This window comes from Saccostrea echinata, unplaced genomic scaffold, assembly GCF_033153115.1.
Source record: "Saccostrea echinata isolate AGI-Se365-2 ecotype Australia unplaced genomic scaffold, CSIRO_AGI_Sech_v1 ptg000018l, whole genome shotgun sequence".
NCBI classification, from domain to species: domain Eukaryota; kingdom Metazoa; phylum Mollusca; class Bivalvia; order Ostreida; family Ostreidae; genus Saccostrea; species Saccostrea echinata.
In genome coordinates, this window is record NW_026889767.1 from 1,640,001 (window position 1) to 1,654,268 (window position 14,268).

The 14,268-nt window shown below is 32.5% G+C and overlaps 1 protein-coding gene across 1 annotated transcript in view; it reads left to right on the top strand.

The window, feature by feature from the left end:
- The window catches only part of LOC133189427 (multiple epidermal growth factor-like domains protein 10), a 20,867-nt gene extending 7,671 nt beyond the window's left edge, over window positions 1-13,196 (top strand). Inside the window, exons 4-8 of the mRNA XM_061324799.1 lie at window positions 4,553-4,690; window positions 4,912-5,052; window positions 5,420-5,557; window positions 11,584-11,679; window positions 12,975-13,196. Of these exons, the coding sequence (XP_061180783.1) occupies window positions 4,553-4,690; window positions 4,912-5,052; window positions 5,420-5,557; window positions 11,584-11,679; window positions 12,975-13,042 (581 nt within the window). The 3' untranslated portion in view covers window positions 13,043-13,196. The remainder of the gene's footprint in view (window positions 1-4,552; window positions 4,691-4,911; window positions 5,053-5,419; window positions 5,558-11,583; window positions 11,680-12,974) is intronic.
- The last annotated feature ends 1,072 nt before the right edge of the window (window positions 13,197-14,268 follow it).

Below are 14,268 nucleotides of genomic sequence, written 5' to 3' on the forward strand. Positions count from 1 at the left end.
AATTTGAAGCTACACTGTCTATGTAAAGAAAGTTTCAACTTTTTGGGCCCAGTCAGTGGTTCTTGATAAGACTTTTTTAAAATGATACCACCAAATTTTCACTAATTCTTGATTATCCCCCCTTGAAAGAGGGTGTGACCCTTCACTTGAACAAACTTGAATCCCCTTTACCCAAAGATGCTTTGTGGCTGGGTTGGTTGAAATTGGCCCGGCGGTTCTAGTGAAGAAGACAAAAATGTGAAAAGTTTACAGGCGGACAGATGAATGACAAACAAAATGTGATCAGAAAACCAGAAAAACTCAAGTGAGCTAAAAACTGATGATCACAAGTACTTGGAAAGAGTTACAGTATTTGAAAAGCAGTTTTTTTTTCATGCATTAATTGTTTTCAGAAGCTGAAAAGGTATGACTTGTATCCATGTTGAAAAAACTTCACATTTCAGAAAACAGTATGATTAAAAATAGTTAATCAAGGTGCTTTGAGTAGCAAAATAAGCTAAACTGGTATAGCTAATTCAACCACAGAGCTTAGTGAATTTTAAAATGCACAACCTTTTCAACTCTTAATCATTCTTAAAATATTTATATCATCATTTCTGATTCAAGGGAGAACTAGAGATATGATCAGAAGTATATCCATTGACTAATAAACATGTACATGTATATTGTGTTTTTTAAGTCATTAATGTTTGTTTGTTGTTAAATGTCCCTCTTGGGAATTTTTCACTCATACGGAGACACCACCACTTAAAAATAATGAAGACGTACAAGTCGGATTTAAGGTTAACATTCATTTTAGGAATTTTCAACAATTAATTAAGACGTAAAGAGATAACTCCTTCCCCTTGCCCCTTCCCCTTCCCAGACCCCAGTTTGTTCATGTATGCAAACTAGTCTAATACTTTGGTTTGACATAAAAAAAATGTGAATACATACAAATAGTTTAATGGTCCATCTCTTTGAATGATTTTCATTCCTAATTCTAGGTTGACCCAAATTCATGAATGAAATGTCAAGTAATCTTATCATTGATGCACTTCTATTTAATTTGATGTAGTCATATTATGAACAAGAGAGTGGGGATGACCTCAAGGGTTCATAACCTTAAACCATTAGATGTACATAACATAATAACACAAGAAACAAAATTATGTCTAGTCAAATGGAAAAATTTTCTACTATTTAGGAGTCGCATGATCATTTGTCATTTCAGGGACAGGGAGCGGCTAGGGAGATTGGAACCCCCCCCCCCCCTGGAATTTGCAGAGTTATTTAAATAGGACTATATACTGATTTACAGAAGCAAATAAAAAATGACTTTGGATGCCCTCCCCCTTTAAAAACATGGACCCCACCATCATTGTTTTTATTTTGTTTGTTTGTTTGTTTTTTTTTTTTATTTTGCTCCTCAGGAAATTCTGGGCTGGAATTTTTTTGGACCGAGGTGTGGACCCCCCTCCCCCCCGGAAAAAAATTCCCGGATCTATGCCTGTAACTGAATGTAATGTCGACAACGGGAGATAACTCTTCAGAATGTGAAATTCGTCTATTGTGGCATCGATGATCCACTCTCTACGATCGGCTCATACATTCAGTGTCTGAGAGAGAAACGAACGACAACTCTGCATAGGAGATTGCCGATGATCTTTGATCCTTTTTAAACTTTAACCTAACCATTTGCATTTTGGTTTATTTTACCCCAATCTATACTTAAACTTGTACTTACCGACTGTCATAGGTCCTGTCAACTTCATGAAATATAATCCAATTAAAACACAAAATGAATTAATTTCCACTGATATACATGTAACACTGCACCATGTCACATGGCATGTGCAATCTAAAAATGATAATGGTAAAACTAGTACTAGTACTGGTAGGGTGACGCAAGCCCAATGTGATGTAGAAATTTTCAAAAAGGTGTTCACATACATGTACAGTACAAGAACAAATTTTAAATTATCATAACAAACGATGTTTTAACATAACTTTGCCATCTAGGCCTATTTCCAAAAACAGGCAAATTGTGTGTGTGTGTATTTGGGGGGGGGGGGGGGGACACATATAAATTGATTGGGTATGGCTTTTCAAGGAGGTTTTTGCCTAATCAAATACTAAAAAAAGTTTGCACATTTTGATAAATTCATCAAAAACGCTTTGTACTAAAATAATATTATTTGTTGTTGAGAAGATAAATTTAATTTAAAAAGTTCCAATTATGGGCCAAAAATTTATATCCCCCCCCTTTTTATTAAAACCTAATTTACAACATTAATTAAATTCTGATATTTCAGACTGGTAATGAATTAAGTATATGAAATGCGTATAAGAGGTTCATGGGTCACATGGTCACCTGAGCATTTTATGCTCGATTTGACGAATACATGTACTGTGTAAATTATAGAATTATTTGGACTTTTTCCTTGGTAAGCCCAATATGAAGGAGTGTGCATTTAGAGGCAAACACCTTAGTGCGGGTATTACTGTCTCATGACAGCATCTAGTTTTTTTTTTTTTTTTTTTTTTTTTTTTTGGGGGGGGGGGGGGGTCTGAGGTTGTGAATCACAATTGTTGAGATCGATGGTGCTGTTTATCATTCTTGCGTTTGAAAATAATTCTCTAGCGGATATTAACTGAAGGGTTGATGTCTTTGCTGAGATTGTCGACATTGAAGTTCTGGAAATGGCGGATGGCGAAATTGAAAGTAGCTGGTTAGTCGAAACAGGACAGACGACATGTTTCCTGCATTTGGAGTGTTTTCTTTATTTGCTAGAATGTCACTTATGGTTTTGTTTTTGCATTTCGATTAAGGCAGTGGTGTAATTGTGGATACTTTGGATTTTTGTGACGAGATAATTGCTGAATTGTGGTAGGGGCTATACCAGCATGCAGCAATTTTGTACATGTTGTACATGTAAATTAGCACGTTTTACCATTTCCCGCATGATTGAGCGATGTGTATTTTCGCCAAGAGGCTGGTTTTTATACCAAATTGGAGATCCATGAGATCGTTTGTGGTTAATTTAAATATTAAACGGACTTTCAGTCATGGTAGAGGGCGACCTATGGTCTCTAAAAGCCTTATACAAAGCTACCGGGCAGCTCATAGGATCTTCTGGATTTGAATGCTGTTTCGGACGAAAAGCTCTAAGATGAGTTTTTTCACCAGTTCTTGTTTTTTGTTTCAAATTCTCCTAATTCCAGATACCCCCTTCCATTTCCACCCTATAAGAGCTGGGTATCAGACCTCCTAAGTGTATGATTTTCTGCCCCCCCCCCCTTCTCTAACTCCGAACATCATGGTGTTCCGTAACCACATTTGTTTAAAAATGCCATTAGTGTTTAAACCAATGTAGCCCTTCTCTTGTAGCATTTTTCTTCACCTTTTGTAAGTGGTTCTGCTGTATTTGGTTTATTTCACCCGCCCGTTTGTTTTAATTCCTTTCGTTTTGATAGAAGAACAGTTCTACTTGTCGTAAATTCCTTATTAGATACCAAATGGATCTCTGATAACTGGTCAAGGTATCAGGCTCATAGTCTGAACCAACTACCTTTCGGATGGAGAGAAGAAAAGAGCTGAAGTAAATATCCAGCCCGTTAGGATCAAACCTATTGATGTCACGGATTTCCTTCTTTGGATATTGCTGAAGCCTTGCTTTGAACTGTTTTACAGCTGAATCCGTCTTTCTTGCTGTGTTTTTATTTTTCATTTGTTGTACAAATTCCTTTTTTATCTGTCCATTTATTTCAATAAACGTTGGGATTTTTTTTTTTTGATTAATTTTCCAAGGGACTTCCACTTAATTTGTCTTCATCTGCAGGGGGCATTGGTATGTCCTAAAAGTTTGATGGTTTAGTGTCAAATAATTGGTAAATTTCCTGTAATTCTGATTCGGAGGTGTTATCCAGCAGATCAAAATTACCAGGACACATATCATTGGTGTTGATAGTACTTAAATCATCTAAATTTACCATTTTGATATCTGCTGGAGACTGGGTAGCTTACTATAGTCAATGAGCATGCAGACGACGATTTTTATGTTTTTATTTTACTTTTTTTTATTTTTATAAATTTCCTTAATTCATATAGGTAAAAAATAATCATTTAAATATATTTTTTTTTTTTATTGAATCGGAATTCTGTAGTGAAAATGATAAAGTCATTGTAGTGTATTGACAGGGTTTTTTTTACATTCAGTTCATTTATTTCCGTTTAGTGTTTCAAGGACAAATGAAGTTCGCGCAGGAATATATGTGTTCTGTGTACTATGTCATCAGTTTCAGAGAGCAGTGATATGGATTCAGAAAACCACAGTGTGGTGATCTGGAAAATCGGATCAAACTCTGTAAATTAACAGTAACAAAAACCAGGAAATTGATGGGAATATAATAAATTTATTTATCATACAATATCAATATTCTCTTTACGGAAAAATTCCAGGAGCATTTATTGTAGGACAGTCAAGCACAGTTATTCCTCTTGTTTTTCATTAAAAGAATTGTAATGCAAGTAATATATAGGCAGTGTATTGAACTCACATTCTACTTACAGTTTGTGACAGTGGTAAATTCGGTTTAAACTGTGATCAGTCATGCGGGTTTTGCTTAAGAAAAGAACAATGTCATCACTTAAATGGGACATGCTTAAATGGCTGCGATAGAGGTTACCAAGGAGACAATTGCACACAAGGTAAACTAATAATAATCTAGAGTAAAATTCAGTATTGCCTCTTTCATGTCCATCAGCTAACATATTCCCATTAAAATAATTTAAAATTCTTAATAAGTATTCGGGCAATTAATGATATTAAAAAAGGGGAAACAAACTAAAAAAAATTCATGAAAACTTGCTTAGCAAAAATAAATATACTTCATTAACCTTTTTAAAGCCTCTTTTCATTTTTATCTTAGTATGCCCTGAAGGACAATATGGATACAACTGCTTAGATATGTGTAACATCAACTGTAGAGAGTGGAAAAGATGTGACAGAAAAACAGGACAATGTTATAATGGGTGTCAGGCAGGGTGGAAGGAAATGAGATGTGACAAGAGTAATAAATTGTTCTCTATATTACATATATCTATAAAAAAATGAGCTTTTTTAATTGAAAAACGAAAAATCAAAATCATTGAAGTTGAAGTAAGAAATGCACAATATGATTTAATACATGTACTTAAAATATATTTGGACCATTTATTCACTAAAACCTTTTTTAACAAAATACTCATTTTTGTGTGTGTTTTTTTCTAAGCTTTTTTTGTACCAATCATAAATTCTGAGCGTTTCACAATAACAGAATAATGCACTATATCGAAAAAATACTAGACATGTAAATTTCACGAAAGAAGGCACAATATTTGCAAATTTACAAACATATTAGCCTAAGAATTGGTCTGAAAAAAATTTCATTTCTTTAGAATGTGACAGAGGTACATTTGGACTAAACTGTGCTCAGTCATGCGGGGTTTGTCTTGATAGAGAACATTGTCATCACATAAACGGGACATGTTTGAATGGCTGCGATAGAGGTTACCAAGGAGACACTTGTACACAAGGTAACATACTAATAAAGGTCATTCACGTAAGAAAACGACTTTATCATTCTACAAATACTTTTTAGGAAATGTTAAAAAAATTAGCATCAGATATTTCTTAATGCTTACACAACATGATTTACGGTTGTGAATACCGTAGAATATTTTGAGTTGGACACAGTGCTGTACAGATGTGTATATGCATATTTTTAGTCCCCTACCGGTGAAGCCGGAGGGGACTATAGGTTTCCTCTGCGTATGTTCGTCCGTCTGTCTGTCCGTCCGAACGTCTAGCCGTTCCTCTGTTTGTTTGTCAGTCTGTCCCACTTGGTTTTCCGTCTTTTTTTCTAAACGCTTTCAGATATTGAACTTATCTTTGAGATGTAAATGTATCTTGATAAGTTACAGCTTATGATTGCATTTCGTTTCGCTTCAATAATTTTGACGGATTTTGGCAGATGTTGAGCTTGTTTTTTTTTTTTTTAGATTAAGTTTGCATTTTTCCGCTTAAATGATTTTTGACGGAACTATGGCATTTTCAATTTTATCGGGAACCAGTTTAACTTGACGGTAGTGGACTAGTATTGCTAATGCAATATCCTCATAATGCTTGTCTTATTTGTCAATTATACAAAAGTAATTTGTACGCAAACGTAGACAGTCTAAGATACATACTATTGTTTTCTTTAAATTTAATTAACATTTTCAAGGTAACTGAGACAATAAAAAGGTCAGAGAAGTATTATTTAAAGGTGCATAGATACAGATTTGAAGTTTATATTTTCTCAAATTTTCTGTATAATATAACAACTTACATGTTGCTATAGCATTTCACACTAAAATAAAATTAAAAACTTATTTAATCTGGAAATTATTGAAACTAAGAATTTCGGAAGGCGTTTCATTAACACACCCTTGCACTTTCACAATTTTTAACTTTATCCTTAATACTTAAGAAAAGTAGCAATTTTTTTGTGTATTAATGAATAATATTACATCTATAATCCAGAAAATTCAGGGTAAAAATATGCAAAAGCAAAACCTACTCACTTAAGTATTGTCAGTTCGTGCCCATTGTTGTGTAGTTGTGTACAGAGTTTAACAAATTGAATACACTCGTGAAATGTGAACTATTTTTGTAAACAGGGCACGAGCTCTGTTGTTCTTAATGTTTACGTTTCACCGTTTGTGTTCAATTGTTAAACTCTGCACACACCACTGAGCACGGACAGACAATACTGGTGAGAGGATTTTGCTTTCTACAGTGTACATTTCTACTCTGAAATTTCTGCATTATAGTTTTAATATTTTTTCATTAATAAACAACAAAATTGCTACTTTTCTAAAGTAATAAGGATAAAGTTAAAATTTGTGAAAGTGCAAGGATGTGTCTATCAAACGCGTCCAGAAATTCGAAGTTTCAAAAACTTCCAAGATAAAATAAAATTTTTATCAAATTTTCGTATGAAATTCTATAGCAACATACACATGTATAAGTCATAAAATTATACAGAAAATTTGAGTAGATATTTAAGAAATAAGGTATCATTTTTAAACATCTATCGGGATATAAATACGGGTTGGTCACGAGATCAAATTCCATAAAGCACCTTTAAGTATCTCAGAAAAGAAGCAAAATAATACACCTTCGCGCAATTTTTTAACGCACGTGGTTTTTTGCACAAATTGCAACGAGGCAACAAAATATAATTTGAAAATGAGGTTTGACTTTTGGACTTATTTTAATTTTGTTTCATAACAAAAAATTTAATTCACAAATAATTATTGGTACGGCTTAGATATACTCTTGGCTGATAAATTATAACAATTCCCATTGGTTTCTTTGGTTTCTTGCCAATTTTAAAAATTAAGATAATAATTGTAAAGGATATAGTCCAGTCAATCTAGCCCTAAAACACCCTAACCTTAAACAAATTGCAACAGAAATTATTCCAGTAGAATTTTGTTATTTATAATGTGCCTTTTGATATATCAAAACTCTAGAAGAATATATTTGTCAAAACATCATTTTTTTCAGTTTTCAAAAAAAAAAAAAAAAAACGATTTTGTTCAAAAATGCCGATAAGTCACTGTTAAAAAAGACATTCTATATATGCATAAAAAAAAGTTTTGCCATCTATATGATCTTGAATTTTCTTGGTAGGTCATGCAGAAATGCATCTGCAAACTGAAACTGGTAATTAGTTCATTAATTGCTATGGATTCCTGTTCCCATGGCAACGGACATAATTGAAAATAAAATTTTTACAATTCCTCAGTATGTCTTTGTGCAGGGACAAAGAATGTGTAGCCATAGTAGGAATGACAAGTTTTATTAGTTAAGATAATTTAAAAATATATATATATATTTAGTGGACAATTAAGCACACACATGACACATGTCAGGAATTTTTATCGGGGGAGGAAGGGGGGGGGGTCATATCAAATATCACAGATGTCAAGTCTCGGAATTTTTCTGACAAGCAAATATAAATAAATAAATAAACAAATAAGTAAAAAGAAAGAAAAATAAATAAATAAAAGTAATTACCTCAAACTTGAAAACCTTTTTTCAGGGGAGCGGGGGGGGGGGGGTCTTTTTTCATAATGCACATGACTTCTTGCCTTTTAAATAAGTGTCCTGGGGAATGGGTTCATAATGCACATGACTTGTTGCCATTTTAATATTTGTTCTGGGGAAATGGGTTCATGGACATGTCTTTGTTACTTTTACATAGAACATTTTAACTCTTGAAAATCTCAGGGGGAGGGGGGTGAGCCCCCCCCCTTCCCGACATACATGTATCTCCCTTTATAGCAATGCATGCATAGGACATCCATGTGAAACACGTCATACCTATGGATACGTAACACTTGAACTAAATCTTAAAAGTCAGATTTTTTCCCCATTGGTTTTATTTGAAAGGTTAAAGAAATAAAAGAAAAATCGTAAAAATCCACTGAAGGTGCCACAGAATACCTAAATGTCAACCTTAATAGTATTCGAATTGCTATTTTTTGTATTCAATATAATGTATAATGAGTAAGGGTTTAAATTTCAAGCCCTTTGCCGGTATATGGTGACGTTTCTCTATAAGTGAAAAGTTCTCGAACGGGGCGTAAAACAAATTACAATCAACCAGTCTTCACTAGCGCTGCTTTTAGTGGCTTAGAGTCATTTTTATGACAATTAAATTACCTATCTGATCATGTTCTATGCTCTTTTAAGTGATAGATTTCACTTATCGTGATAGGAAAATCTATACTTATAAATTAATAAATTTTGCAAATAAACTCCGAAACGGATGCACCAGAGTTCTTACTTACTCCTCTAAGGATACACTATATACAAGATGATGTCCGTAAACTATATTTAGATTTCACTCGCATAGTAAGTATCATACATTAAATTAAAACTATACTTCCATTTTCTATAAACAGCCATGAAATAGTAAAATCGTGAGTACGGTGGCGTTTCCGGTTGGCGGATCTAAGTTACTGGCAATTTTTAATGAAACTGACAACAAGCAATTGTTCATTTGTTTCATAAAACGTCATCACTGAATAATTCAATCAAAACTTAATTTAAATGATATAAAAGAAATAAGATGTAATTGCCGATTACAAAGGGAAATGTGCAAATTATTTTCGTAATTCACCGATCTTAATATTGACGGAAGCTTCTAGAACATCCTATAGCATCGAGCCCGATTAAAAAAAAGAGGCGATTTTAGCTGCTTGAACATAAAAAAAGCTTTTGTGTGAATGGTCATTGAAATACTGGTAAATCATTGATAGCACTTTAAGTTGTGAACATATTTATATATATCGAAAGACTATTACATATACAGTATGTGGTAGGTTTTCCTAATAAATTTATCGGTAAAATTTGTATATATTCCTCACTGAAAGCATCGTGGCAACGAACCCGAAGTACAATTTGTACTTCGTTATAAACTTGCTTACATGAAAATAGAAAATTAATGAATAAGAAATTGTTCAAATACAATTAAAGCTGTAGAATTTTGTGCTTTATCAATACATTTCAGTTTTTTTCTGAATGCTCTTTTGTATCAAAAACTCGGCCTACTCATAAGGCTTAAAAGCTAAACAAAGTAAAGTATATATTTTTTTTTACATATCAATAAGGTACATACATATTTATAAACCAAGACCCAAGTACCTGTGAATTTTACCCCCCCCCCCCTTCAATTTATCAGTAAAATGTGCATATTCGCTGTGCTTTTATCCATGACGGAAATGAAATAAGAGCATCTGAAGTATAATATCTACATGTATAACATAGTATAAAAGGTTTTCAAGTTTGTTATTTTTCAAGTTTTTACTAAAAGGGGGGGGGGGGGGGCTGGAGACGTACATCTACTTCGTGCGGGATTTTGAACAGTATTTCTTCCTGCTATAAGCCTGTAGGCTGTCAGTAGAATTTACTATATATTTTCTGTCGGTAGTGGTATACATTCAATCCCCCGCGCTTGCGCGGGATTTCAGCTAGTAGTATTTAAAAAAACTTCTTAAATATGCAGGTGAATTTGGGATGCTACTTGGAAAATAAGTCGATAATGTTGTGTAGTTTTTGAAAAGCTGAAATGCACAAATCTATTACATAATAGGATGTGTTTTAAAAAAAAACAAAAAATTCCACAATGCGGCTTATTTCAAAGACTTCCTGTAAAATTAAATCCCTCATGTGACCCTACTTGGATCCGGGGTTATGTTAAGAACAAACTAAAAGCGAAATGTGAATCAAAGTGACACAAATATAATGTTTAAGAAATATGTTTACAAATTACAATAAAATATACTGAGGTACATAATAAGCATCATTATAGTTAATATGCACACACCCAAAAAAAAATCAAGAATAAGGCCATCTTTAAAATATTGTTTGTTTGTCCTCTCCTGAATCAGGGTAAAATTATTATTAAGTCGGTAGGTAGGTGGGAAAATCTTTTTTCTAGGCAATTTCAACATATTTGTTGACAGCATAAGAGGAATAAAATAAATATGATGTCCTGGAATGTAAAAAAAAAAAGTTTTGAGTCAGGCCATTTTGAGTCAGTCAGTTGGGAGAGGGCAACCAAACAGTTTTTTAAAGATGGCCCAAATCTAAATTTTTTTAAATAGCAAAGTAGATCTCACTAATCTAATCAACATTCTAAAGAAAAAAATCTTTAAACAAGGTCATACACCAAAATGTAACTTTTAGATAATAAAATATTTTTATGTTGCAATAATACCACTAACAACTTTCCATAGATTATTTCCCCTAATGTTTCCAATATCTAATAAAAGAGAAGTAAACACTAATTTATATATGTGCATGAGTTATTAATTGGAAGATTGAATTTTTACAGAAATACATGATTAATAAATAATTTCCTGTGATTCATAGACCCATATTTTGATAGAAAGGTTCCTACATGCTTAAAAATTGTGATACAGGTAATATACTAAGATTTCAACATTATATCGTTAAGTTTAGACATATATAAGATTCTCAGATCTTATATCTTCAGTGCATTGGTGAAATTTAAACCTAACCATGTATACAAAATGAATTATAAATTTTATTATGCTTGTTTAAGAAGAAAAGTGGTTTGTTTACAGTGGTTAAAATTGTCTCCCTTGGTTCATATGGTAGCACATTTCTGCAATACATATTTTATCAGAAGAGTAAATATTTATTTCTGAAAAAGACATCTTTTGCCTTTATATATTTTTCTAGAGTTTTTATATGTTGATTATAATACAATTTACTAATTATAAATAAAGAAACAAATTCTGTTGCAATTTGTTTAGGGTTTATGACAATTTGACTGGACTAATATGTACCCTTGACATGAGATATGTAATACTGCATAGGATTATGTTGTCGTACTGAAATGTTAATTTTCCTTATAAGAAGTTCACAACATCCGGGTAACACACGTTTCACTTCACAACGTATGAAATATGATAACAAAAGTTTTATGACATACAGATGTTACACATATAGATCTCTCTTGATAATGGAATCTTATTTCCAGAATGCCCCGATGGACACTTTGGACACAACTGTCAGGAAAACTGTAGCAGTTGCCCATTTCTGAAGACATGTGACGCAATATCTGGGCAATGCAGTGGTATTAATATATTTATTTTATTGATATATATCCAATACAAAGCATCTGTTTTACAATTCCACAACTGAGGAACAATCTTTGTCTAATAGTAGATACTTTGATACTTTATAAATAACATTTTTCCAAAAATCATTGCAATAACTCTCAAAACAAATGAAATCAATCATTTGGACACTATATCCTCAAGAAATAACACAGTATTGCAGGTTCTTACAACGGCAATTTCATTCCTCTATACAAAGGTCTAATAACAAATCTGTATACTATTTTTAAAAAATTACTCTCAGACAAAATATGCTGTATAACTCTGTTATGTAAATTACCTTTAAATATGCTACATTACAGTACTTTTTTTAGATAGCTGAAGAAAAACAAACATTCTCTGATTTAGAAGAAATTTAATGGAAAGATTTGTACAGAAAAATCTTCAAATTTCATTTTCTTATATGAGGAAGGAAGTTTCCCAAATATTTTATAATTTTTTTTTTTTTTTTTTTTTTTTTTTTTTTTTTTTTTTTTTTTTTGTAATCAGCAAACACATCAGTACATTTTAATATTTTCTTCATATGTTTCCCTAATCAATACACCAGGTTTTAAAAATACACTAAGAAGGGCGAGGCTCAATTATTTGGTGAGGATTTTTACTAATAAGATATCAACTTGAAAATTCTTTATTGAATATTTGCAAATGGCAAATAAATCTTCCAACTCAAAATTTCAAATCCGTATTATGAAAAGTGAAATGTACATATATATATGCCCACAATGGAATCCTCTTTTATCACATTGCGAATCGTATTGTCTTCCCACAAATTTAAATAGACATAACACCAAATTTTCTATTTTAATAAAAATTTTTGGGAAGACAGTATCCATCTTATTCAATTTATATGTGACTGTCACTTAAATATTTTGAATTTAAGCATTTATCACTTGGAAAAGGTAAACCATTTATTAGTTAACATTATCTTTAAATTAAGACTTTGACTAGAAACGGACATGTTTGTATTATTACAATCTTAATAAGAGCACCAGATTCTAATATAAGGAAACAATCCAAACCATTTCTGTACACAGTGATATCGTCTCTTTCCCTAAGTGTTGGTTTAAACCTCGCTTTAATTCTCTGGTGAGTTTGATTATAATTTTTTTTTCATTTAATGTCATACTTGTTTAGGTCCCTATTTTTTTTTTTTTTTATTTATTTATTTATTTATTTTTTTTTTTTTTTTTGAAAATGGCATCAACTCACTTCTTTCAGATTTTATATTAATTTAAAAAATCACACAATTTAGGAACTGTAGAAGAAATGGGTGCAAAAGAAAGAAGATCCAAGAGAATTGTGCAGTACAATTGTCAGTAAAACCTACAAATCCTGATCCAAAGATCATTGATGATGCAGAAGAAAGTGTAGTTTACGAAGATCTAGATCAACAATCAATTTATGACGATGCACTTTAGCGTGAAGTGATAGTGTTTGAGTTTGTACCTTATTTTAGAAGAAATTTGGTCTGCTTACATTTACATGTATGTGATTTTTTTTTTTCATGAAGATAAATCAACCTATTCTTACTATTTGAGGTTTGAATCTCAATTTGACTTGTGTGTTCCAAAAGACAAATCTGAAATATTTCAAAATTCTTTTCAATATTCGGGTGCAGTACTGCGGAACAATTTACCTTTATATGTCTCCAACACTTCAACATTTAGAAGCAAGACGAGAAAATTTATAATAGACCAATGACCAACTCAAATTTTTAGATTGTATCTATGTGATTATATTATTAATTTAACATTGGATGTGTTGTTCATATATATTGTGTTATATTACTGTAGAACATATTATTTTTCATTGTGTATAATTATAATTAAGACGTGATAGAATAGGATTTATTTTTTAATCCGAGATGCAATGACTAGTAACAGAAATTAATTTTAATCACATTTATTATGAAACAACATTTACATTTAATGGCAACTATTTGTCACAATCTACTTATACACATATGTAAATACCCCGGCGGAGCCCAGGGAATCACTACCTGCCTACCAAGATGACCTCTAGATCCTTAGCGCGAAAGCACCCCCACAGGTGACTGTAGTAGGAACAGACTTCTTGGTACCAACAAGAGTGAGTGCCACATTAAAAAAATACATTCAAGTTCTGTCTCGGGCCCTAACTCTATACCTGCGTCCCTTGAATACAACAACTACATGGGGACAATACCCCCAAGGGTAGGCCCCAAAACTTGCCTTTGGTAACCCAAAGATCAAGCTGGTCCCTCAGGTACCGCTGAGGTAACCCCAAATTAATTCTCCCCAGTACTGCGGATAGATTACCCAGAGTTTTGAGCCAGACATGAGAGAATCCTTCATTCGTGGTAATCCCCGAATTCCGCCGCCCCCATTCCAGATTGTGACTTAAGAAACTTTACCATTATCCCAAATCTAGAAAATTTCAATATTTGTTTGCAAGCTATACTTGCTTCCGGTATTTTTTAAAAGTAAGACTGTACGTAAACATAAATCATCAATGATCACCATGCCACTGAAGTACTGTTTATGTTTCACACCATAGAAAAGTCCAAT